At 36.2% G+C, this 26,793-nt stretch overlaps 2 protein-coding genes and 2 pseudogenes across 3 annotated transcripts; 2 read left to right on the top strand and 2 right to left on the bottom strand.

The window, feature by feature from the left end:
• Positions 1-1,686: 1,686 nt before the first annotated feature.
• LOC120162406 (serine/threonine-protein phosphatase 6 regulatory subunit 3-like) lies at positions 1,687-8,024 on the bottom strand. Of its 2 annotated transcripts, none has more exons than XM_039172563.1 (19): positions 7,773-8,024; positions 7,124-7,227; positions 6,851-6,937; positions 6,675-6,750; positions 6,512-6,586; positions 6,333-6,386; positions 6,127-6,186; positions 5,912-6,028; positions 5,731-5,825; positions 5,409-5,617; positions 5,191-5,288; positions 4,887-4,990; positions 4,568-4,733; positions 4,323-4,445; positions 3,949-4,031; positions 3,441-3,579; positions 3,336-3,365; positions 3,036-3,106; positions 1,687-2,675 (listed from the first exon to the last, which is right to left on the bottom strand). In XM_039172563.1, exons 1-19 carry the CDS (start codon positions 7,809-7,811, stop codon positions 1,943-1,945), a joined length of 2,463 nt encoding a protein of 820 aa, XP_039028494.1. In that variant the 5' UTR covers positions 7,812-8,024; the 3' UTR covers positions 1,687-1,942. The 2 variants fall into 2 exon arrangements, with proteins under 2 accessions (XP_039028494.1, XP_039028495.1); XM_039172564.1 differs by having other exon boundaries at positions 1,687-2,672.
• Positions 8,025-10,614: 2,590 nt separating this feature from the next.
• On the bottom strand, positions 10,615-26,195 carry LOC120162336 (annotated as a pseudogene).
• On the top strand, positions 15,970-20,919 carry LOC120162119 (annotated as a pseudogene).
• Positions 23,210-26,137, top strand: LOC120162335 (protein ETHYLENE INSENSITIVE 3-like). Its single transcript, XM_039172501.1, has 3 exons — positions 23,210-23,326; positions 23,966-25,946; positions 25,986-26,137. Exon 2 carries the CDS (start codon positions 24,120-24,122, stop codon positions 25,944-25,946), a length of 1,827 nt encoding a protein of 608 aa, XP_039028432.1. The 5' UTR covers positions 23,210-23,326; positions 23,966-24,119; the 3' UTR covers positions 25,986-26,137.
• Positions 26,196-26,793: the final 598 nt, after the last annotated feature.

The following is a 26,793-nucleotide window of genomic DNA, read 5'->3' as shown; positions in this document are numbered from 1 at the left end:
CATAAATCATAAATTTAAAATTATAAACACTAAACCATAAATCCTAATGAACTAGCAATAATGCATATATATTTATAATAAAATAGTAGATTTATGTATTGGGCCTATATAAACTAATGTAAATGGACTATCACTATTGCAAATGAACTTATTTTTGGGTTTTATTATTATTTATTCATAACAACAAAATAAATGATTATTAATGTGAATTAACCTAACATGCAACTAAAATACTAATTATACAAATAAAATTAATATGACATGTACTACTATTTATGAACTATATAATATGCAATATGACATATTAATTATTTAACACCTAATTAATCATATTTTAGATAATTTATATTTAAATAATTTTATTAAATATTTTTATATAATATGTATGTATAAACCATGTATAATATATGTCAACTATATATATGTATATTATATATATATAAACTATATAAAACAAATTACTTATATAGTTTATAGAAAAACTATGCATAAACTATATAAAATAACAAAGTATATAGTTTTATAGAAACCCTAAACCATAAATTATAAACCCTAAACACTAAACTTTAAACCATAAACATTAAACCATAAACTATAATGTAAATGTACTAGTACTAATGCATATATATTTGTTATAAAAGAGTGAGTTTATGTATTGGGCTTACGTAAACTAATGTATTGTCAAAATTATTTATATTAATAATGTAAAACATTAATATATATTACATAATAAATACTTTCATTATTAATATTATTTTTTCTTTATATAAATTAAACTATATAATTTATATTAATTAAACTATATTAATTTTTCTTTGCATTATTAATCATGTTTTATCTAATTTACATTTAAATAATTTCATTAATTTTATTAAATAATTTTATATAATAGGTATATTTATTAATTTAATTATCATAATAAATATTTTATTATAACATTTAAAAAGTAATCATATTAATTTTTTAATTACATCATAAACTAAAAAACTCATAATTTTATTAAAATCTTATATTTTCGTCCATGGTAATATATAAGTCAGATAAATATCAGATCATGTCATTAATAAGTCGGATCATTTACAGGTCAGGTTAAAAATAGGTCAGGCTGAAAACAAGTCAAGTTGAAAACAGGTCGAGTAATACCAGTTATTTACCAGGTCAATCTCGGGTTCAGGTTCATATCAGTCGGATGCAGTTCAAGTATCATATTTTCGGTTCAATTCGAGTTCAGTTCGTTCTCAGGTCAGATGCAGGTCGAGTTCAGATACATAATTTCCATGTCCAAATCGGGTTCAGGTCAACACCAGTTCCGACTCGAGTCGGTTTCGGATCGCTACAGTGCATGTCAAAAACAGTTTTGACTCGGATCGATTTCAGTCAGTTTTACAAGTCGGGTCAGCTTTTTACAACCCTAATGGTAGGCAATAAATAAAGGGGAATGAAGAAGAAGGCATTAATAAATAGACAACTAAAGGTAGAACAGAACATCAAACGTGATGCAAAGGAGATGGGTAGTCATCAAATTGTTCAAATTATTAATATGGTTGGAGAGTCGTGATATATTTACTGAAATAAGATATTCCCTATTTTTCATTATTTGTGTGTGTGTACACATTTATTCTCACAAGTAGAATAGTTGCTTTAGGTCTTATTTTGCAATTCCAAAACCATTCTATTCTTGATATAATAATAATAATAATAATTATAAAAATATTTTTGAATCTTTTGACTACTAAAACAGATTGTCGGATATTGTAATTTGATAGTCATCCATACCTTAAATCAATAATAATGAGCAAGAAAACAATAACTAATAATGAACAGTAAAAAGCTTAGATGGCAAAGCTCACCGTAACCCCTGCCAGGAAACAATATTATACTGTACACCCGATGAGTTTGCTTTGCCCGTAATGCCAACCAAAACTGTGTCACCCAACTTCCATTACTCCAGAACAGTGACCTCCTGATCCACCCTCCAAAAGTTCGCATCATTAAACTCTATCCCATCATCCGATTTCTCGTTTTCTGGTACCTTAGGAATAACCTTCCTCTTCAATGCTCCGGCTTCCCCAACTATTCCTTCTTTTAGAGCTTGCTCCATTGCTTTCTCTGTACCTTCTAACTCCACCCCTACGAATTCAACATCCTCTTCAAACAAAGCTGGCACCGCTGGTGGAGATTTCTGACTTGTCTCGCTGCTCACTGATCCCTCGCTTGAATCCATGGAGTCCGGGGTTCCGTTTGGAAGTATGGATTCCCCATTTGAAGGGGAGCATTCATCACTCATCACTGTATCAGTATGACTCGGTAGGTTGATCTCTGAAATGTCATCATCCAGAAATGGATTCTTGCTTGAACCTCTTACTTGCAAATCCAAAGGTTCTCCCCATTCCACCCAATCAAGTATAGGCCTAGCTCCAAACATGTTCTCGGTTTCTGATGTTCCTCCGCCGAGCACTGAATTGTTGTTGAACCCATTTGTTGGGTTGGAAGTAGATGTGCCATTTTCATTCATCTCATCCTCCTCTCCAACTACCACCTCATCATCACTACTGCTGTTACCACCATTTGCAGTGCCATTCAAGTGCATCACCTCTGAAGGGGATGTGCCCAGAGGTGAATTGATGTTTCCATCGTCTTGGAATGCAAACCAGTTGGAATTTGTAAAAAGACTACTGCATTATAAAAACACGGGTTGTAATCTCCATTAGTATGGCTACATCAACAAAACAACATAAACCATACGTTTATAGAAGCTACTGTCCGTGGTGGTTCTTAAACAACACCCACCCATCTGGAGGGTCCATCATGAAGCTCATAAGCGAAAAGCTCCATCACAATGAGCTATCTTTACTTGGACTCAGGTGTGAGTGTTGGATAGGATTATGGTCATATATTTCTAAGCTTTTCCATTTACGTGGAGGATCTTTGAAGATCATTTCTTCACATCCATATGTCAAACATACGTACTTTTCCACAAAAATAACGAGTGGAAGCAACATAGACCATGACTAACGAACAAGAAGAAAACTCACCTTCCCTGATCATCACCAAGCCTCAAGGATGATATGACCACCTCAGCAGATTCATCATCAAAGTATACATCCTGCAGAGTGAAAACATATATCTACGGTTAATTTTGATGTTAAAATGAATGCAAAAAATTCCTATTTGTTTGGTTTCTCCATCACTCATGTTGTTCTCAACACAACCCTCCGTTGTGTCACCATCAATTTCTTTAATAGGCAACTAGAGAAGCCTTTGGAAGAACAAACTAATGGCGTGTCAAACACAATGATGATTTCACTTAATAAAAAGAAATCAGAGCCACTCACCTCATCATCTTGATCAAGATCACCATGGTCCTGAAAGCCGTTAAATAAGAACAATAAGAAACAGGTGGACTTTAAGATACCGTTAAGAGAAGCCAAAATACATACTGAGTTATCGCCATTGCCATAGGTTTTATATTTCAAAGCCTGGCTTAGGTTATTTGCTAAAGCTGCAACATCATAATCTCTATCATGAAGATCATCCTCGTCACTGTCCCTTGTTCTGTCTTGCAATGATGTTGGGCGACTGCACACAAGGAGGAAAATACATGAGATTCTCTAAACAATTTTTTTGTTAGATTTCACAACACTGCAGTTACTTTGAAAGATATAATGTGTTACAACATGGACAAGTACACTATCAGAAGCTCCACATCTGTACACAACAAAACAGAAGAGAGCTGTAAATTTAAAAATAAAAAAATAAATAATAGAAAATGAGAGAACCATAAGCCAAATTTCATGTCATTTTTACAAATCTGCCACAATATCTTAAGAGTCCACGAGTGCCCATGAGTGCAAGCACTCTCACAAATATATATAAGAGATAATTAACCTTCAACCACGTCCAACGAATCTGACTGCAGTACATATAAGAAGTTAAACAAGAGCTTACCCACAAGCCCATCGATAAACATTTTCAATTGCGTTACGTTCTTGTAGAACACTGGCTTGCCACTCATTCCATTCACTATTTTCCTATATAAATATATGAACTTGAGTCAGCAATTCACACAAAAAATATTTAAATAAAAAATCAAACTAAAATATCCTAATTCATCGTATCATCCAACCAAGCATTTACCACCAACTAAAGATACCACTATTGTGCCAAATACAAAAACTACTACTGATGAACTTACCAAAAACAAATCATTCCCTAATTTAATTAAGAAAAAAGCTGTTAGCTTAAAAGTAAAATGCATCAGCAGCCTTTGAGATCTTAACAGAAGCAATAAATACAACATTAGCAAGCAGCCAATTCCACACCTGCAGATATGCCCGAATACTGCTGTTGCTGCTTCCCAACTGTACAAGTTTGTTTGAAATACGTGTAATGTGTCCAATGTTTCCTGCCCGTGGTGCACGTTTTCCAGCAGCTGGTAAAGCTGTCTGTTTGAACAGAAAAGGGGTTAAGCTGACTGTACAACCACAGAGTATCTAAAGCAGCTTCTAATTATATTAGTGAAGTGGCCATTAACAAAATGCAAAATAGAAAGATGATTAACATCTACCAGATTATTGTCACCAGAAAGAATTGGTTGTTTGTCAGTTTGGAGAAATCTCCCAATTAAATCACACTTGTGGAAAAGATGATCAAGTACTGCATCATTCTTGCTCTCCAGACATGATAATATTATATTCTCAACATGATGATGTAATGCATTGTTGTATGAATACCTGCATAATTTTACATAAACAGAGAATCTTAGGCTGCTAAAAGAAATGATCCGACACCTCCTGAAGATGACATCAAGCATATTCTGCTAGATAGAAACTGCCAACAAGTTGTTTACAGTTCATTCAAGATAACAGGTTTAAGCACGAGCTTACTCAAAGAAAAGATCAAGAACTCGTTGAATGGTTCCTGAGCTGACCAATTCTTTCTCTGCAGCTTCATTTCCTGTTCTCAACAGGACAGAAATGAACTCCACAATCTGAAAATAAATAAATCACAATACAATACATAAATAACAGAATAATTATGATACAGGCCTGCAAAAAGTCTGATATGCATTATGCACAACACCAAATAAATCAAATAGGTGTCAAGTTCAGTATTCCACAATGGTTGGAAAACAGAACTTCTTTTCAAAAAAATTTTTTGATAAGAACTTCTTTTCAAAAATTAATGAACCTTTAGGCGATACTTCCCGAGAGGCGGCCTCAATTCTCCATACGTGGTAGGTAAAATCTTCTCATCAGATGAAACATTCAAAAGCATGAGTAAGTCACCTACACAACAAGCAGCAGTCTCAACACCATAGCTAAAATGAAAACCAATATGCTACATGCGCCTAGGAATATATGGAAACTATTACAACTTTCAGCAACAACAAAAAAAAATCCACTCACCAAGCTTAGGGAGCATTGCACTGATCGTCTCTGGATTTACAGGGATTGGGGGATCATACATATGTTGATTTCGGAAATAATGCATCAAGGGAGAAGCAATGGCTGATCTCTTTGGATCCAACAATGAGATACAAACTGAAAGAGGGTGTACAAGGCCATATTTTGAATGTGAATCTTCCAATGCATGACCAAATATCCTTGCAACGAAACTGTTGATGAACATATGCAAAATTACAGTTCAAGTCAGAAACATAAACATGATGGCTAATCAAGATGGTGATGCAAGTAGAGAAGAGACAAGAAGGAACAAGATCTCACAAACCTTGGACTAGAGAGCTTATTGGCTAGAGGTGATGGGGCATTCCTTGTTATTGCACATAATGTTTCTGCTGCATTACCATGAACCTCGGGTGGACACTGGTCATTGTAAAAAAACAAGTTGTGAGACTCATTAAAAAGTATGGTACGCCATTAAAAGGACAAAACCGAAAGTTCGCAAATACCAATGGATTCAATTTATCTACAATCATTTCCAGCAAACTGCTATCAGCTAACCACTGCATTACATCCAAAAAATTTGGATAAACATGATCATCAGCACCTACTAACCGGATCAAAACCTGCAAAAAGGCATACATCAAGTTTCACTCAAAAAATTTAATGAAAAACCATATAAAATCCACTAATACAACAAAACACACAGGAATATCTTGGGTACCTCCATGATGGATGTGATTCCTATCAAATCAACCAGTTGGCGCAACACATCTTGATGTGTCTGTAAACAAGATGTTCCAGTTAATCCATATAAATAGAAAAATATACAACAGTATATCCATTTTAGTTAGGGGATCATAAACCACTGACAAACTCAATTTTGTCAAGCAAATCACAATGTGATAGTAAACACAAAGCTGTACTTACTTGGAGGTAGTTCATAAGCGGAATAGTCTTCCGTAGCATAATGCATATAACAACCTAAATTTCAAAGGAAATGAAACTTATTGAGTGGTAATAATACGGAAAGTAGCAGTCTGAGAAAACATGACATGCAAAACATGGGAAAATTAGAAAATAAAATAATCCAAAAATGAACAACGCACCTTACTAAAATAACCAGCTAGCAAAGCACTATGAGAACGGTTAGGTTCCAAGAAGGAGAAAAGCAAGTTCATCAACTGCAACAACAAAAAAAGCATATGAAACAAAGTCATGGCATTTCCATAACTAGAGGTGCAGAATCAAAAATGAAAATTAAACTAATACCTCTTCATCCTCGATTAAAGCCTTCAGAATAACATCAATCTCACATGTAAAGATCTCGCAGGCAATGAATGGGAACCTAGACATAAAAATGAAGAGATCTTTAAGAAAGGGAGGAATTAACATCAGAAAAGCTACAAGGAAACAGAAAGATATATAACCAAATGAAAATGACATACTTGAAGGTCCGTTTGCTGTCAGCATCTTCTGAAGGTTCTTCGACAATATACTGCAATAACTGCTCAACTTGGGTTTTTTCTCGTAGACTGAAAGAATTAAGTATAATGAGCATCAAGCAAGAGTAATTCTCAAATCTCAAACAGATCATATAAACACTTCACAAGTTTAAGTGTAGCAAATAACTTCTAAATTCCAACCAACTACAAAAGAGTATGAACTGATCAAATAGAAAAATAAGGAAAGGCACAATGTGATATAGTGGCAAAATTTACAAATTGACGAGTCGACTATTTAAAGCTTTGCACTCTTGGATTATTTCTTCCTCGTCAAGAAGCTCTTCCAAAGTAAAGTTTTCCTTGTCTAAAATCGACTCCACCTACAAAAGAATATCAGTCAATGAAACTAACCAAAATCACTGTAAATACACTAAAAAATATCACTAGAATAATTCCTTTGAAATGGAGAACCAGCATCAATCTAAAAATTCCAGCTAACCATATCTATATAGTTTGTATGATTTTCACAAATTAGATAGGATAGCAATTAGCACTCAACAAGATAGTTCAGCTTCAAAATAAAGGAACTCCAGCCACTTCCAGCTAAACAAATTTGAATTCATCGAATAGAATAAAACGAAATTTCCAACTATGCGGACAAATCTAAGTCGCAGAAACTACTAAGTTGGCATCGATGAATCCAAAGTAAACTTCATATGAACTTCGAACCAACAAGGAAAAACTATATATATAATATATAATATATAATATATATGTATATAATAAAAAATTAAATATGTCCATTACGTCGTATAAGATTACTCTAAAAAAGAAAAAGAAAACCAAAAGTAGTAAGTAAAGCTTAAAAAATGCTTAAATGTAATTAATTGTTGAATCAATTAATTTAGCATAAAAATTTACTCACGGGAGAAGAAGCAGACAGAGATGTGAGCCTCCAAAACATGGTAACAAGAAGCAACGATTAAGCTGATGAGCTAAATAGATCTGTAAACCCTAAAATAAACCAGCGAATCTAGGAATTTGCAAAGATAGCATAAGCGTGAGATTCAAAAGGAGAAGAAATTTCTAAAACCCTAATGATTGTTGTTATTAAAGGAAATGGAAAGAGAGATCAAAGAAGAATTTTTTTTTTTTTTTAAAGGTAAGGATGTGAAGATTGTAATAGTAGCTGAGGAAACGAAACAAAAGAGAGAGAGAGAGGTGGGGGCCGGTGGGGGAAGTGAGTGCAAAAAATTGAAATGCATATGAAACGTGCGATGTGATTATTTTTACTTAGGATTTACCCGATATGCCCCTGGATTTTGCTAAATAAACAACTAAAATATCATAGCTTTTTGCTTAGTTTTTCGAACAAATCTAGGAGGGAATTTGACAATATTCTTTTCATAATTATTACCACATCAATGAGTGTCTATTAGGGATGGCAAGCGGGTACAATTTCGTTGATTCTGTATCGTATTCGTTTCAATTGGGGTGGGGATGGGTATAATTTTAGTGGGTAGTGGGCGGATGTGGATTTAGAAAGTGGTACCCGTCGCGGGTAGTGGGCGGGTAATGGGTTTGAGACCTTACCCGCCCCGCATCCGTACCGCATCCACCCGCCCCGCATCCGCCCGCCCCACATCCGACCATCCAACTAAATATCCATTAAATTTTGGACCATTATGAAATTAGGTGTAATTTTAAGAGCTAATTTATAAATCCTAATATTGTATAAGATATAACTTGTAATTTAACTAAATATTAGGGATAAATTTATGCATAATTTTTTTTTTCTTTCAAACCTCTTGTCTTCACTCTTAAGCTTATTCAGGTATGTTTCTTCCTTTTTTACTTGAAATTTAATTTTTGTAAGAGTCAATTTCGTAGTAATTTCGTTTTAAGCTCCTCTGCATTTTGTTTTAAGAGTTTAATTTTTATTTGCTCGTATTAATTTTTAATTATTTTTTAGATTCATCTTAATGTTTGTTTTAAGCTTAATTTCTTAATGTTCGTTTTAAGCTTAATTTCTTAATGTTCTACAAATCAGTATCTTGTGACTGAGCACCCACGTTTTTTGCTAACAGAGTCAGATCGTTGCTTCTCAAATCTCTATTTTTAACGCCACTGAATAGAATTAAGTGTTTCACTTGTGCTTCTCAAACCTCCATTTTTAACGCCATTGAAACAGACTTTTTCAAATTCAAATTTCAACCGAATATTTTGCAATATTGGTGTTTTATTATGGTGTTTTATGAGAATGATGATTGTAATACTGGAGTATCAGATGTCACAAGTATTGCTTGAAATTTTAGAACGTTGTGCCAAAGAACAAAAACATTATGTGTTTGTCATTTATGTTTCTAGACTTTAATTATGTCTTTTATTATGATGTTTTATGTACTTTAAGATCTATATTAACACTTAACTCAGATAATCATTGGTTTATTTTATTATGTTTCTTAATAGATGTGTTTGTTTTATGTTTGTTTCTTATGTATAACTTAAGTTTGTTGTCAGGCGGGTCTAGCCGGGTACGTTTCCAGTGGGTAGTGAGTGTGGGGATGGATTTGAGAATGTACCTGCGTGGGCGGGTGTGGATTTGAAAATTTTTACCCATCATGGGTGGTGGGCGGGTGGTGGATTGAAAAATATTAAGTGGGTATGGGGATGGGGGAGGGGGTATCCGCACCCGACCCGCCCGTTTTCCATCCCTAGTGTCTATAGACTATGTAGAATTTACACGTAAATTTTCGTTATTTTATGCATTTGATAAATAAAATTTATTATTGAAGTTTTACTTGTTCGTATTTGGACCGAGAATGTTGAAATAACAAGTAAATTACGACAACGTTGTCACACAACAGTTACAAAAGACCAGTTTACAAAAGAAAATGGGCAGTGTTGTCATCAGCTGCAAGGACATTCCAAGCAACAGCAAGTGAGTGTATCCCTGTTAAGAGAGTATTGACATCTTTAGCCCAACAGTTAACTCGAGTTGACGCAGTGCTGTTAATATCTATTGTAGAAACAAACCAATGGTGTTTTTAGGACTAACCTGCTGCATCAAATTGTCGAAACCGGAGCACAATGCCTTGCGTCAAATATTTTGGAAAACCCAGCTTGATTTGCAAAGATGAAAACTGGCACCCATTGCAAAAGGAGCATTACTTGAGAATTACCCTGATACACAAGGTTTGAAGAATAGCTTCAAGCATCCTCCCAAGGAATCAATACCTTCAACCAACAACACAACATTGCATCCTGATGTTGCCACAGATTCTTCAGTTCCACCATGTGATTCATTCAACAATTCTTCCCCTAAATGGAAACTGCAGAAAAAAGAAACAAAAGTTTAGCCACTCATTCATGCTTTTTGCTTGTTTGGCAAACTTGTTATGGAATCTGACTCTCTTCTTCAGCCTCTGCTGTTTTCACCAATAAACCTACCATTGTTGCCTTCTTGGGTGGTTACTGGTGTTAACATAAGCACGATATGGATTTATATTATCTTTCCCTGGGTGGTTTCCTTTCACTTTCATGTTTCTTTGTTCGTGAAAGAAAATTACTGGCTTTGATTAGGGTTGAAAATCATATGATTGAATACAGGCTCCCAGCATATATTTGTGTTTTATATGTGAATATGTACTGGACATAAATACTTTAAACAAGACGGTGAGTCGGGACAGATGGTACTAACTTAACCTGCAGATACAGTAGCTTCTAAGAAACAAAAAAGATGGTTGAGAAAAACAAAAAGGATCGGATTAAAAAGAAAAAACCTCCTATGAAGAGATGACAAAAAAGAGTACCAAAAATAAACTTGCTACCAACACAAAAACCTTAGCTTTTATCCTATTGCTTCAAAGTCGTTTCCTTCACAAGTATCAGATTTTGAGTCGCTCTAAACTCCGCACTATCTCAGATTCTTGCGGGTTCTCTGCTGTTGTGCTTGTACCCTCCTTGACCTGAGCAGGTAGGGAAGAAACAGTAACCGATGCAATATTTTCATTTCCATCGGACGGAATATCTTCTTTCTGTACTGATGGAGCAGCAAATACAGGAATCACTTGCCTGATGGTGACAGGTGGAGCAGTACGTGCTGGACAAGCTTGCAGCACATGTGAAGGAAGTGAAGACAGTGATTGCTGCAGGGGAAATGAAGATTGTGGTGGGTGTGCAGGACGAATCCACTGTGCTGGCAGAGTACGAACTGCAGACGATGACGACTGAGGGGATACTGAAGATGCTGTTGGATGTGGAGGGGCAGAGAAAACAGGCACTGCAGTTTTTATTGTTACTGGCGGAGCAATGCCATGGCAGGCTGTCCTAAAATGTTGGAAAGGAACATAAGGGGCTGCTCCAGCTGCAGGGAATTTCATTGGACGAGGCCCATGGATTTCAGGTGCAGGTGCATGCAGTGATGGCGTTATGGAATTCTCATTGGCTGTAGCTGACATGGATCTGTTTCGAGGAACCATCCTAGGGCAGATTAAGGGAAGGATTTTTGAGGTAGTAGTAAGAGGCTGTGGATTTGTTGGTCTAGGGTTCTGGACAAGAAACTTCTTTTTAAATGGTATTGGGGCATTGTGGGAGTTTGCCATAGCTATCTTTTCCTTTATTCAGTTATTCAACAATGCCCGTGCTACTGTAATCGGCTCAACTTCATCATTGTTCTCTGACTGAAGGAGAACTTGCAGTTTCCTTTGCCACCGGTAAAAGGCAAATATTATTCAGTTTCGGCACAAAACTCTAATCTATATGAAAATCCTCACAGAAAATGCTATAAAAAAGCAATTAGCATAATCAGACTGCCAAGAAAACACAGGCATGCTTTTCATCTAGCAGTTGTGTAACACTACCTCATGGACAAGAGCATCCTTTGATCATCTTAAAACATGAAGAGATTGCAGATTCCTCTAACCACACAAGCAGCTGCTCATTACCCATTTCACCATTCCGATAATTACCCACAAGCAAAAGGAAACATGAACTTACATTGTTTTAGAGATGTCCAAGCTGCCATGGCTGCATTCTTTTCCGATTGTTTCTTGTTCTTAGCAGATTCCCCTGTGAATGTGGTTCCAGCTAATTCAACTGTTCCTGTAAAAACAGGTAGGTGCCCAAGGCCTGATCTAAATGTTGTATAATGAGGCAACGGAGCTCCAACTATTTGTGAAATTCCCTGTAAGAGGTTTTTGTAAACCCGTGTCGTCCTAACATAATGAAGACTGATCAGTATTGACCACAACAAAACTAGAGAGTAGAGACAACTAGAAGGGGCACATGGCACAAAAATTCAGGGGTTACAAGAGCTCAGGAGGTGGCACTTTTGAGGGATGACACTTGTATTAGGGGTGGCACTTGTGGAGGGTTTGCTTGGGATACCCCGGGCACCATGGAGGTCCGCCCTAGGCACATTCAAGAGATGAAAGATATAAATTCAGTAAATTCGCCTAGAATCCATAAGCCTCTTGAATTTGGAAGTGATTATATAAAGTACGTATTTGAATGAATGAACTGGATGAGAAGACAAACTTCACCGATTGCAAAGCTTATGTTTGTGTATTGGCATACAAACATGCACGTGATTATGTAAAATGTGTCTCATACTTGTAGTTACGCACAGTCTGATGGAAGTTGTAGTCTCAATTTTAATCAGTAGCTCATATATATAAACTTTCACTCTGTCAAACAATACAATTTAATTTCAAGAAGGCTGAGTCTGTATGTACTACAAGATGGAATTTAGAAATGAAAACTTTGAAAATCATAGCATCTTAAGTTCTTAACCACATGTCTATTTTTGCTCCATTACGCCTAGAAGAAGAGATACTTCCAGTTTTTTGCAGATTCAAGTTGCTCATTTGCTAGAGCAAGTTTCTTAAAAGAAAACCTGGACAACACCAGACTAAACCCGTCATTTCCAATTCTTTCATATAAAAAATAACCCAACCTGAGACCACATTTTCCCAGGAAAGAAAATTAAACATAAAAATCTACAAAACAATTGAAGTTCGCATTCAGTGTTATTTTCTAGTGTTTTGTTGTTGTGGTTTTTCTGGCAGTAACATTAAATAATTTTTTCATCAAAGTACAACCCTTTTTCCCATTATATAAGAAGTAATTAAAAATCACGTATTTAACTAAGATATTCAATGTCGCAAACACCTTCCTCTGTCAACGAAACTACCTTAGTTCCCCAGCTATTCCATTAGAAATAAATCAAAATCTCGCTTTCATCGCCTAAGAAAGTCATGAAAATACTATTGGATTCTATTAATGCATATAATCCGTGAAAGGGGTTTAACTAATTTCATCTCCGGCAACTAGGGCTAACGCTGATCATTCCCGTGATCCAATTCCGCTAACAAAAGTTACAATGAGAATTAAAACAAACACACACACAAAAAATATATTTCAATTACAGAAAAATCTCTGAGATACTAGGATTCTAGCGGCAAGAGAGTGAGAAGGTCAGGCAACTTCAGCGGCGGAGTGCTCGGCTTGATGGAGAGTAGAACAATAATGAGGACTCTCAAAGGTCTCGCCATTGAAGTTAACATTGGCTTTGAACCTTGGTGCGTGGTCTGGACCTTCCCTAATGCACGTGTATGAAGGAAGATTAAAGCAGCTCCTCTGCGCCAGCTCTTGTAGCTGGTTCTTATACATATCTCCCCTCGATCAACAAACACCACTTTTTTCACTCTTCTCTTATGCTTTTGAATTTTTGTTTAAAAACTTTATTTGGGTTATATTTCCCCGGATTGGAGAGGAGGCTGGAATGGATGCGAAGATTGGATCGGGTTTCGATATGAAATGGGTCAGGAAGATCAAGGTTTTAGGGTTTTTGCATTAGAGAGAATACGAACTAAAACAAAGATTTGGTGAAGGGAATGGAAGGACTTGGCCTTTTGTTTTAGGAGTGTACCTTAACGGGGATTTATGAGTATTTTATTAAAAATGTAGTGGGGATTTAGTTTTAAGATTTTGCCTTACCATTTATTAAAAATTATAATAAATGAATATTTTAATAACGTAATTAAAATGACAGGTAAGAAAACTATAATTACTTAATTATTTATTATGAAAAGTTTAAATTTTAATTCGAGTTGCATGGATCTGAATTATATTTTATAATAGTTAAAATTAAAAGATATATTAATTTTTAAGGTGAGATTCAATTAAATTATATAAATATTTTAATTTTATAATATTAATAAACAATTAATTTAGTGGAATTGGAAACTAGATTTCTTAAGTAAAGTTAATAGTTTAAACACTGATATTTATTAATTGAACAAATTGAGTTGGGAGAGTCGCCCTTAGCTTTTACAAAACTCAATTTGAATTAAACAATAAATAGATCGGATATTAATAATTAATTTAAAAATTATTTTAATTTTATATTAATTTAAAATTATTTAATAAGTGAAATGATTAAGTGATAGAATAGTATTTTTCTATTAGATTGAATAATTACGTTTATAGGATATATGTTATTAATAATTAAAAAAATTCTAAATATATAATTAAAAAAATAAAAATAAAAGAGCTTTTATATAAAAAAATTAAATAACCCCATTATACTCAATGATTATAAATAAGTATTATTTATTTATTTTTATCGTACGAAAATAGATTATTAAAAAATCCAGGGATAAACCGGGAAATCATTGGTATGTTATCTTAACTATTTGCATTACTTCCATTTCTAAGAACCCTAGCCACCCCTCTCTACTTCAGAGCAAGCCCAACAATGCCACCCAAGTTCGTGTTGGATCACAAACTTGATCCATTATGGGAGCCTAAACCCAAACTCAAACTAAATTGATGACATTGCTTACATCATTTAAGTAAAGATGTCATTGCTTACATCATTTAAATAATGATGTCATTGCTTACATCAATTTAGTTAGGTGAGAGTTAGGTATTTGTTGAATTTTTAATGGTTTAAATTAGTTTATTTGTGTGGTGTAGGATTATTATTGAGCAATATAAATACCCCTCCCCATTTTAGTTTTAAGCATCAAGAAAAATTAAGAGCTTTTGAGTGAGTGAAGAAGCAAAGTCCTATAAGAGTAAGTTGTAGTTCTTGTTTTTGAGTGAGAGTGCTCTTGTAATATTTGTTTGAGTTTCAATAAAAGTTGTTTGTGTGAGTGTTTTATTTCCAACAAAGTAGCATCAGAGAGAGTTGGAAAGATCGAAGGTCTCGACGAGAGAAATCCGACGCCGCCAGAATTTTCTCAATCTGAGTTCTGACGCACCGCCATGTACCGTCGGAAGACTGCTGCCAGAAAATCGAGTTGACTCACCGAGTTGAGCCGAGTCAGCCGAGTTGTCCAAGTCCCTCCAAAGTTTTTTTTTGACGTTCCGGATTCATCCGTGCAATCGGATTTTACAAAATCTCATTATATTGAGAGATATGGCAAATGGTATGGCACCATTCCAAGTTCCGACACTCAACAACAACAACTACGACAATTGGAGTATCAAAATGAAGGCACTTCTTGGATCACAAGATGTGTGGGATATCATAGAGAAAGGCTATAACGAGATTGTGGATGATGTTGTTTTTGCTACTCTTACACCAGATCAAAAGATAACTTTGAAGGATTCAAGAAAGAGAGACAATAAGGCTCTCTACCTCATCTACCAAGCATTAGATGATGATGGTTTTGAAAAGATTTCAAGTGCAAGTTCTAGCAAGGAAGCATGAGAGAAGCTGCAAACCTCTTACAAAAGATCCGAGCAAGTGAAGAAGGTTCGTCTCCAAACATTAAGAGGTGAATTCGAATCCTTACACATGAAAGCATCTGAGTCTATTTCAGATTATTTCTCAAGAGTAGTAGGTGTTTCTAATCAATTAAAAAGAAATGGTGAAAAGTTAGAAGATGTGAGGATAATAGAGAAGATACTCCATTCGTTGGATCCCAAATTTGAGCACATCGTCGTGACGATTGAAGAAACTAAAGACTTGGAAGAAATGAGGATCGAGCAACTCCAAGGATCATTGTAAGCATACGAAAAGAAGCATAAGAAGAAGCATGAGTTTACTGAGCAACTCCTCAAGCTGCAACTCAAGGATATGCATGAAAGCTAACACAATGATAGAAACCAACATGGCTAAGGCAGAAGTAGAGGCCATGGACAAGGTGGAAGTCGAGGTCGTGGATGAGGCTGGAATTACAACAATAACAATTCCAACAACAACTATAAGAAAGGAGAAAGCTCAACACGAGGCCATGGAAGAATCAATCCAAACTCAAAGTATGACAAATCTCAAATTCGATGTTATAATTGTCAAAAGTTTGGGCATTTTGCTTTAGAATGTAGAGCTCCCAACAACAAAACTGAGGAGAAGGCCAATTATGTGGAGGAAAAGACATATGGCAAAGAAACTCTTCTTCTAGCACGAAAGGAAACTGATGGTGACCAAGCAAATTCCTGGTATCTTGACAGTGGTGCAAGCAATCATATGTATGGAAGGAAAAACATGTTTGTGGAGCTAGACGAGCCAGTAAGCGGAAATGTTTCGTTTGAAGATGATTCCACAATAGCAGTGAAAGGGAGAGGTAACATTCTTATCCGTTTGAAAGATGCGAGACATCAATTTATTTCAAATGTCTACTATGTGCCCAATATGAAAAGTAACATCTTAAGTTTAGGGCAATTGGTAGAGAAAGGTTATGATATTCATATGAATAATTATAATCTTTCTATAAAAGATGATAAGAATAACTTCATTGCTAAAGTGCCGATGTCAAAGAATAGAATGTTCTTGATCAACATACAAAATGATGTTGCAAAGTGCCTGAAAGCTTGCTACAAAGATGCATCATGGCTTTGGCATCTTCGATTTGGGCATCTCAATTTTGGAGGTCTAGAGTTGTTATCTAAGAAGGAAATGGTGAAAGGACTACCTCGCATCAACCATCCTGACCAGCTCTGTGAAGGGTGTCTAGTCGGGAAACAATTCAGGAAAAGCTTTCTAAAGGAGTCAGAGACAAGAGCCAAGAAGCCACTTGAGCTCATCCATACCGATGTGTGTGGACCGATAAAGCCAAGCTCTCTCGGTAACAGTAACTATTTTCTTCTCTTTATTGATGATTTTTCAAGAAAAATCTGGGTATATTTCTTGAAACAGAATTCAGAAGTTTTTGAAGTCTTCAAGAAGTTCAAAGCAACAGTGGAGAGAGAAAACGATAGAAAGATCAAAGCCATGAGATCTAATCGAGGTGGAGAATTTACTTCTAGGGAGTTTCAAGAGTTTTGTGAAGTAAATAGAATTTGTCGACCAATGATAGTTCCTAGATCCCCCCAGCAAAATGATGTGGCAGAAAGAAAGAACAGAACAATCCTCGACATGGCACGAAGCTTGCTCAAAAGCAAGAAACTACCTAAGGAATTTTGGGCGGAGGCAGTAGCGTGTGTAGTCTACTTGACAAACCGATCTCCAATAAGAAGTGTATGGGGAAAGACACCGCAAGAAGCATGGAGTAGAAGAAAGCCTGCCATTTCCCATTTGAGAACCTTTGGAAGTATAGCCCATGTTCACGTACCAGACGAGAGAAGAACGAAGATTGATGATAAAAGCGAGAGTTTTATCTTCATCGGCTATGATGCTAATTCGAAGGGCTACAAGTTGTACAATCCAAACAATAAGAAGTTTGTGATTAATCGAGATGTGGTCTTCAACGAAGAAGGAGAATAGGATTTTAACTCTCATACAGATGACTTCAATTTCTTTCCTCAGTTTGAAGAAGATGAGCAGACAATGAGGGAACAACTAGATGAATCTCAACAAGAGCTTGCAACTCCACCCACTTCACTAACATCAACCACTCAAGGAGACTCATCACCTTCGTCATCGTCAAGTGAGAGTCAAAGTGAAAGAGTTGTGCAACGCACAAGAAGCCTTAGAGATCTCTATGAGGTAACTGAACGATAAGATAATCTTACATTATTTTGTCTGTTTGTCGATTGTGAACCAGTGAGCTTTCAAGAAGCGGTACAAGAAAAAAAATGGAGAGATGCGATGGATGAAGAAATCAAGGCCATCGAGAAGAATGACACATGGGAACTTACCTCACTTCCCAAGGGACATAAGGCGATAGGTGTCAAATGGGTGTACAAAACAAAGCAAAACGCCAAATGAGATATTGAAAGGCACAAGGCGAGGCTAGTTGCTAAAGGATATAGTCAAAAGGCTGGAATTGACTATGATGAGGTATTTGCTCCTGTTGCTCGATTGGAGACTATCAGACTAATCATTTCTTTGGCAGCTCAAAACAAGTGGAAGATATAACAGATGGATGTAAAGTCCGCCTTCCTAAATGGAGTTCTTGAAGAGGAAGTTTACATTCAGCAACCATCAGGCTATGAAGTCAAAGGGCACGAAGACAATGTGTTGAAGTTGAATAAGGCTCTTTACGGGCTAAAACAAGCACCAATGGCATGGAATAGCCGAATCGACAAGTACTTCCAATAGAATGGCTTCAACAAATGTCCCTACGAGCATGCTCTATATATCAAGATCAAAGATGAAGATATTTTGATCGTGTGTCTCTATGATGGAATTTTCATTTCACAGGATGCAAAGGAGATATTGAAGAAGTTCAAGATGAAGAACTGTAAGCCAATAAGCACACCGGCAGAATACAGGATCAAGATGACCAAACATGAAGAAGGTGAAAGTGTAGATCCAACATTCTTCAAAAGTTTGGTAGGAAGTCTACGCTATCTAACTTGCACGAGACCCGATATTCTTCACGCAGTTGGATTGGTTAGTCGCTATATGAAATCTCCAACAACCACCCATTTTAAAGCCACAAAGAGAATTCTTCGCTATCTGAAAGGTACAATTGACTTTGGCTTGTTCTATTCAGTTTCTAACGATTACAAGCTTGTTGGATATAGCGACAGTGATTGGGGTGGAGACATAGATAATCGAAGGAGCACTACTGGATTCGTATTTTTCATGGGAGATATTGCGTTCACATGGATGTCAAAGAAACAACCAATTATCACATTGTCCACTTGTGAAGCGAAATATGTTGCTGCTACCTCATGTGTTTGTCATACAATTTGGCTTGGAAATCTATTGAATGAGATATGTTTGATACAAGAAGATCCTACCAAGGTTTGTGTCGATAACAAATCAGCCATTGCCTTATCAAAGAATCCAGTATTCCATGATCGAAGCAAGCACATCGACATTCGCTACCACTATATAAGGGAGTGTGTTGCAAGAAATGATGTGGAAGTTGAATACGTGAAGTCACAAGATCAAGTTGCTGATATTTTTACCAAGCCACTGAAAAGTGAAGACTTCATAAGATTAAGGAACTTACTAGGGGTCACAAGATCAAGTTTAAAGGGGGTGTTGGATCATAAACTTGATCCATTATGGGAGCCTAAACCCAAACCCAAACTAAATTGAAGTCATTGCTTATATCATTTAAGTAAAGATGTCATTGCTTACATCATTTAAATAATGATGTCATTGCTTACATCAATTTAGTTAGGTGAGAGTTAGGTATTTGTTGAATTTGTAATGGTTTAAATTAGTTTATTTGTGTGGTGTAGGATTATTCTTGAGTAGTATAAATACCTCTCCCCATTTTAGTTTTAAGCATCAAGAAAAATTAAGAGCTTCTAAGTGAGTGAAGAAGCAAAGTCCTATAAGAGTAAGTTGTAGTTCTTATTTTTGAGTGAGAGTGCTCTTGTAATATTTGTTTGAGTTTCAATAAAAGTTGTTTGTGTGAGTGTTTTATTTCCAACAGTTCGACCCGACCCAAGTCGTCGACGTCTTCATCCGCGTTACCGGTGGTGAAGTCGGTGCCCCTTGCTCCAAATATCGGTCCGCTCGGTCTCTCTCCAAAGAAGATTGGTGAAGATATCGCCAAAGAAACCGCCAAGGACTGGAAAGGTCTCCGTGTCACCGTCAAGCTCACTGTACAGAACCGTCAGGCGAAGGTCACGGTGGTTCATTCCGCGGCGGCGCTTGTAATTAAGGCGTTGAAGGAACCGGAGAGGAACAGGAAGAAAACCAAGAACATCAAGCATAATGACAAAATTAGCCTCGATGACGTCATTGAGATGCCAAGGTAATGAGACTGAGGTCTATGGCCAAGGATTTGAAAGGGACGGTGAAGGAAATTCTGGGTACGTGTGTTTCCATTGGGTGTACCGTTGATGGTAAAGATCCCAAGGATTTACAGCAGGAAATTGACGATGGTGATGTTGATGTTCCTCTTGAGTGAGAAAGATCGTCTTCTTCTTCGTTTTTAATTTTTAGTTTTGTTGAAGCACAAGGTTTTGGACCATTTGCGGATATTTTCATCAGAGGTTGTTTTGAGCTTAATTTAGATGATTTGACAATCAATAATCCATTGAGTTTCCAGTTCTTTTCTTCTTCTTTTTTACCACCATCGTAAACATATGCACAGTGTGCCCAAAGGTTCTTAAAATCCATGATGCTCACACTACAAGGTTGCCCACTGAGGATGGCACTAGTAAGAGCCAATGCACTTCCGGAACCAAGATCCTAATGAAGTTGGAGAGAGTCGAGTGAGCAATCAGGTAAATGGCTGGTGACAATGAAGTGCTTTATGTCTGAAACTTCCCCCACGCAGATTGCAAGAGGACTGGTAAGCTTGCTGCCTTTGATATCGTAAATTCTATTTACAGCTCCGGAAGAACTACACATGTGTTCCCATTAAAGGAAATCATAAATCTCTCGATGAATCAAACTGAAGCTTGCTGATATCTAACGCTGAGAAGTTATTCCAAAATCATGCAATCTGAATTCATCATTATAACATGATGATGACCAAAGGCATTCTTTGGAAACTCTAGCATAAACTTCAGTGTTCTTTCTTCTAGCTCATATTGAGAAATCATAGAACAATTCTTTATTTTTACTCTTCATTTTCCTTGTGTACCATGTCCAGTACCCGTATACCAATTTTGGCGCATGAATTCTCGCTACGTAGGGTTTAAGGCAATGTTGCTTGCATGATACCTATTTGTGGAGCTTGATAATGAAGAAACGCCTGCAAATATCATTACATTTCATGGTAAATTTGAATAACAACTTATCATTTGTTAGACATAACCTTGTACTGCCGTGCCAACTATTTCAACTATGCTTTAACTTAAGTAGAATTAACCTAATCAACACCAACTCAGTTGTCTTTCAGCCAACAAAGCCTAACTATAAACATGGCAGTTTTTTGGAAGCTGTTGAACACTAACTTATAAATTTACGAAGGGTAAACTATGCAAATGGTCACTAATATTTGAGTACGTTTTCGTTTTCACCACTAATGTTTTAAAATTCACAAATCGGTCACTAACATTATGGTTTGTTACAAATTGGTCACTCGACATTAATAGATGTTATCAGGCGTGACGGAAAAAACTGCTGGCGCGTTAACTGCTTACTTGGATTGGGTTGACCGCCACATTTTTTAAACTTCAGTGGGGAAAACGAAAACTTACTAAAACATTAGTGATCAATTATGTAGTTTAACCTAATTAATAAAGGGATCAAGGGTTTCATTTACTATTATTCTTCTTCCATAAACTCATTTCTTCTTCTTCCATAAACACATTTCTTCTTCTTCAATTCGTCTGAGGGGAAAAATAGTGAGAAAAACGATTTATTCTTCTTTCATTAATCGGAGAGAAAAGGTAAATGATTTCTTATTTTTTTCATTCATCCGATAGAAATAATAGTGAGAAAAACGAGCAAAGAAAAACCATCGTATTTATATAGAGGTTACATTTGGGGGACAACGCTATGTTTTATGGTAAGTTTCTCTTGTGTTTGACAGAAAATTAAAAAAAAAAAACCTTAGTTGGACATCCACAGTTGCAAAGTGGAACATCAATTGAGTCTTCCATCTTCACATGATTTCTCCTCTTACAAATTTCAGATTTTTTTTAAAGAATAGTGATAGAAATGAAAAAACCCTAAATTAAGTTTAGAGTTTGAGTTTTTTTAAGGATAAAAGGTGATCATTGAAGGCTTTTGGGTCTCCAACGTGGAAGTTAACACAGTCCATGTAAGCAGTTAACACGCCAGCTAATTTTTCCGTCGCGACTGTTAATGTTTTGCTTACCCAAAAGCTTTTTAAAATCTCATTAATCAATAAAAAAAATAAACTTAAGATGATAGATTAAAATTAATTATTGAAGCAACCAATTTGACTGTTAAATTTCGGAATTTTATAATGCAAGTAAAATTAAAACAAATAAACACCAAAGTAATCTTATGTATTACCTGGATGGAGACGGAAGGGAGGGAATTTGCTAAGGTGTTGTGCGTATTATTGAAAATTTAAAATATTAAGTGCGATGGGTCCGCCTTGATTTCAGTTTTCTGGGAATGGGAGCTTATTTTTGGGGTTTTTTAAGATTGAGGATAGACCCGAGCGTTGGAGATTTTGTTTAGAGCCAATAAAATGCTGCCGTTTGGTCTCGTACGTGTTACTGTTACCATTTGGGCTTTACCATCATCTCGACTTGGTTGAAAAAGCAAATAACAACTTGAATAAACTACAATACTTACCCAAAATTATTAGCCCAGCAAATGTTTCTCACAAAGTTTTGATATCGAAACGTCCTCAATCCAGTGCCAAAGATTAGCCGAAGCACTTCTTTTCCACGACCCATTAAATGGTTAAATAATTTATTATTATTATTTTAGATCTTGAATTTGAATATCACGTATGTAAAAATATAAATATTTATTATTAAATAATTAAGAATCTTTAAATATATTATCATATATTCACACAAGATTTATAAAAAATGAAATAATTATCATTAAGTTAAGAATTGATAACACTAAACAATAAGAAAACTACCAACTAATCAGTCGACCCACGATTTTCCACATCTAACTCGTTTATCAAATATAATAATCATATAATTAATTGATTTTTTATTTGAAAACGTATCATTTCTTCCTTAATTTCTATCGTTTAACATATTTTTAATATTACTTGAAATGGTTTCATTACTTAAAATTAAGGTTGGACTTCAGAATTTTAGAAGAATGAATAGAAAGTCCTTGAATAAAGGAAGAAGACATTGGATGAAGACCAATTGCCTTGATTTAATGCATTCAGTCCCCATTGTACAATTTTATTTTGTCTTAATTATAAAAGAAACGTCTATCTCTATAACTAGATTGTATTAACCCGGCCCCTTCACTTTCCTTTTTCGTTTTTCATCACTATTTAATCCACTGACCCTTCTCCCCCAAACTTTGATTTTTAGAATTTTTATTTTCAAATCCCCAATAGTTTCTCCCACTTTCCGTCCTTTAAAAATCACCAACAGGGGAGGGAGGCAGCCAACCCCATTTCTTCAATTATTATCTTTATTCCTCTCTCTCTCTCTCTCTCTCTCTCTCTCTCTAAAAGTCTTCTCTGTGTTGCCTAAATGGCTTGCTTTTCCCCTTATCTGGTAAGCCTTTTTGGACTGGGTTTTGAGTTTTTTTCTACTAGTTTTCTGATATGCTTCTTTTTATTTTATTTTTTAAAATTTTCCGAATTGGAGTTTAATTATTGATTGATTCAGTTTAGTTTTTGATTCTCTGTTTTTTTTAATTATAATATCGGTCGATAAAGTTGAGGTCTTGATTACATGGTTTGATTTTCTTAGCTAAATTTCTTAAAGAGATTGCTTTTTAGATTACTGGTTGATAAAGTTGTTGTTTTGATTGTTTGGTTTAGTTTTTTTATATATTTTGTTAACATCATACCATTGATTGTCAATTGAAAAAAATCAATTTGGGTTCTTCTTGCATCATGTATTTTTTATAATGATTGATAAAGTTGAGATCCTGGTTGAATCAGATCCAATCATCCTGAGCTAGTTCTATTTTTCAGTTTCTCTTTATAATTTTCTTTTAGCTGTTCATCTGGAGATCTGACTTGTATCTGATGGTTCATAAATTTAATATTTATGAATCAGAAATTTTTATATACTTTCCTCTTATACATGCAGTTGATCAATTAATATTACTTGCTAATCAAGACCGTGTCACTCGAATCCATTGCAGGGCTTCTGTTAACATTTATTTATTTATTTATTTTTATGCAGGTTAATTGAGTGCTTTGCTATTGGGGAATTTGAGTTATATCAGTTCTAAGTTCTAAAAGATACTTGGAATAACTTGAAGCTTATCTTGCCTTATTGGTTGACTTGGAGATTTCCCCCGGACTTCTGGGCTTATTAGGAGTCCTATCCTGGAATAATGATGTTTGATGAGATGGGGATTTGTGGGGATCTGGATTTCTTCAGTGCTCCCATTTGGGAAAAGGATCTTGCGGCCGCCTCACAAGCCGAAGCAGATTCTGCGGTGGAGGTTGATTATAGTGATGAAGAAATCGATGTCGATGAACTTGAGAGGAGGATGTGGAGGGACAAAATGCGACTCAAACGGCTTAAAGACCAGAGTAAGGGTAAGGAAGGGATTGATACAGCCAGACAGCGCCAGTCTCAAGAACAGGCGAGGAGAAAGAAGATGTCAAGGGCGCAGGATGGGATATTGAAGTATATGTTGAAGATGATGGAAGTTTGTAAGGCCCAAGGTTTTGTTTATGGGATTATTCCGGAAAAGGGAAAGCCGGTAACTGGGGCATCTGACAATCTTCGAGAATGGTGGAAAGATAAAGTTAGGTTTGATCGTAATGGTCCTGCTGCTATCGCCAAGTACCAGGAGGATAATTCTATTCCTGGCAAGACTGATGGCTGTAATTCAATTGGCCCGACACCACATACCTTGCAAGAACTTCAAGATACAACTCTCGGTTCTCTTTTGTCTGCACTAATGCAACACTGTGATCCACCTCAGAGGAGGTTTCCTTTAGAGAAAGGTGTCCCCCCACCATGGTGGCCTACTGGAACCGAAGAATGGTGGCCACAACTGGGATTGCCCAAAGATCAAGGCCCTTCTCCTTATAAGAAACCTCATGACTTGAAGAAGGCTTGGAAAGTGGGGGTTCTTACGGCCATAATCAAGCATATGTTTCCCAATATTGCCAAGATTCGCAAGCTTGTACAGCAATCTAAGTGCTTGCAGGATAAGATGACTGCAAAAGAAAGTGCGACTTGGCTCGCTATCGTTAACCAGGAGGAGAGGTTGGCCCGTGAGCTTTACCCTGATTCCTGCCCACCCTTGTCCTCATGTGGAGGAAGTGGGTCCTTGGTTATAAATGACTGTAATGAATTTTCTGTTGAGGGAGCTGAAGATGAGGCTAACTTCGATATACAAGAGTGCAAACCTGTGAATCTGAATTCATCGAACTTGGGTACGGATAGAATGAGGGTCATCCAGCAAACAACTTTTCCTTTCAAGGGAGAAGTTGTTAATTTGGATTTGGTGCGAAAGAGGAAACCGTCCAATGATATAAACGTCGAACACAAGATCTACACTTGTGAGTTCCTCCAGTGTCCATATAGTGAACTTCGACTGGGTTTTCATGACCGGACTGCTAGGGATAACCATCAAAATACTTGTCCACATAGGAACTCCTCTGCTCAGTTCGGTGGTCTAAATTTTAACGTAAATGAAGTGAAACCGGTCATCATCCCTCAATCATTTGCACAACCAAAGCCGTCTGCACCGTCTATTACTTCTATGTCGGCATCATTTGATCTATCAGGAGTCAGAGTTCCGGAAGATGGACAGAAAATGATCAGTGAGCTCATGTCGACATACGATAACAATGTTCAAGGCAACAAGAACATGAATCCCATTAAAAATCCGGTTATAGAAGGTCAAACTCTTCTTCAGTCGAAATTCCAGCCGCAACAGGATGAATTCTTCCGCGGTCAAGGCCTCATGATGGAGGGGAACTTCTTCGATGAGTCGAACATGCCCCATCATAATCAAATGTTTCCGCAAGGGGAAGCACAATTTGACCTGTTTAAGGTTGTGAATTCACCCTTCGAAACCAACAACAATTTCAAATTGATATTTGGCTCTCCGTTTGATTTGGCTTCTATCGATTACAATGAGGATCTACAAGCAGTGGGGATGGACAGCATGCCGAAACAAGATGCCTCAATCTGGTTCTAGTAACAACCTCAAGGCTGAAAGTGCATCCTATTGAGTATCAACTCAGCCCTAAGGAGCACTTTCAGGGAGATATCTTACTTTACACCCCTTTCACTTGGCTAAAACTGTTTTTTCTTACATTGTTATTTTTTTCCCAAGCTTGTCGGTAGCTGTAGAAGTTAGCAAGTTTAGCGTATGGGCTTCAATAAAAACATGGAAGGTCCCATATGATTCTGCAGCTGATTTACATTGCATACAATGTGACTCGTCTTATAAATATGTTAGGTGCACTGTTCCAGTGGGGGTGTTTTGTTCTTTCATTTCCACCTTTTTGTTTTAACTTTTAATCGGTTTCTACATTATCATGTTGGGGTAGGAATCTGATGATGAATGTTTTGTCTTGTGGGGTACATAGTGGTCGTGTTTGTTGTATTGAAATTGTTTTTTTCCCCTTCTTAATGCAAATCATGTAGTTGAAGGGCAATCCCATATGTGCTTGATCCACTGTCGTTTAGTGGCAGAAAGTGATCTAGTTGACTCGGATTTTATGAGTTGTCTTAGCGTGTATCGGTTCAACTAAAGGATAAGATCGAAACTTTGTTGGTGTGGTGTTGCTTTCATTTAAAGTCCGAACCTTTAGACTTCTTTTATCCAATATAAAATGAGATTTTGCCCGTCAGTTTGGTCCAATAAATATGAGCAAGGTTACAATTTAAGCATTAAGACTGCGTTTTTTCCCCTTAAATTGTAAGATTTTCAAATTTAATGATCTGTTGTTGTTGTTAGTCAAATTGATCAGTTTTTTTCAATAAAAAAACTATCTTCTCTATTAAAAAATTGATGGTAATTTGAGTTGGACGTTAACATA

This window comes from Hibiscus syriacus, unplaced genomic scaffold, assembly GCF_006381635.1.
Source record: "Hibiscus syriacus cultivar Baekdansim isolate YM2019G1 unplaced genomic scaffold, ASM638163v2 tig00111402_pilon, whole genome shotgun sequence".
Classification (NCBI taxonomy): Eukaryota; Viridiplantae; Streptophyta; class Magnoliopsida; order Malvales; family Malvaceae; genus Hibiscus; species Hibiscus syriacus.
Note: the sequence above shows the minus strand (reverse complement) of the source record. Positions and strands in the feature narration are given on the sequence as shown.

Bases quoted from the DNA above. Each gene is read 5' to 3' on its own strand.
- LOC120162406 (XM_039172563.1), bottom strand. From the start codon at position 7,811: ATGTTTTGGAGGCTCACATCTCTGTCTGCTTCTTCTCCC. The intron at 6,387-6,511 runs GTGCGTTGTTCA...TTTGAAATTTAG, and splicing joins TAGCTGGTTATTTTAGTAAG to GTTGTTATATGCATTATGCT. The intron at 4,446-4,567 runs GTAGATGTTAAT...CTGTTCAAACAG, and splicing joins TTTCTGGTGACAATAATCTG to ACAGCTTTACCAGCTGCTGG.
- LOC120162335 (XM_039172501.1), top strand. From the start codon at position 24,120: ATGATGTTTGATGAGATGGGGATTTGTGGGGATCTGGATTTCTTCAGT.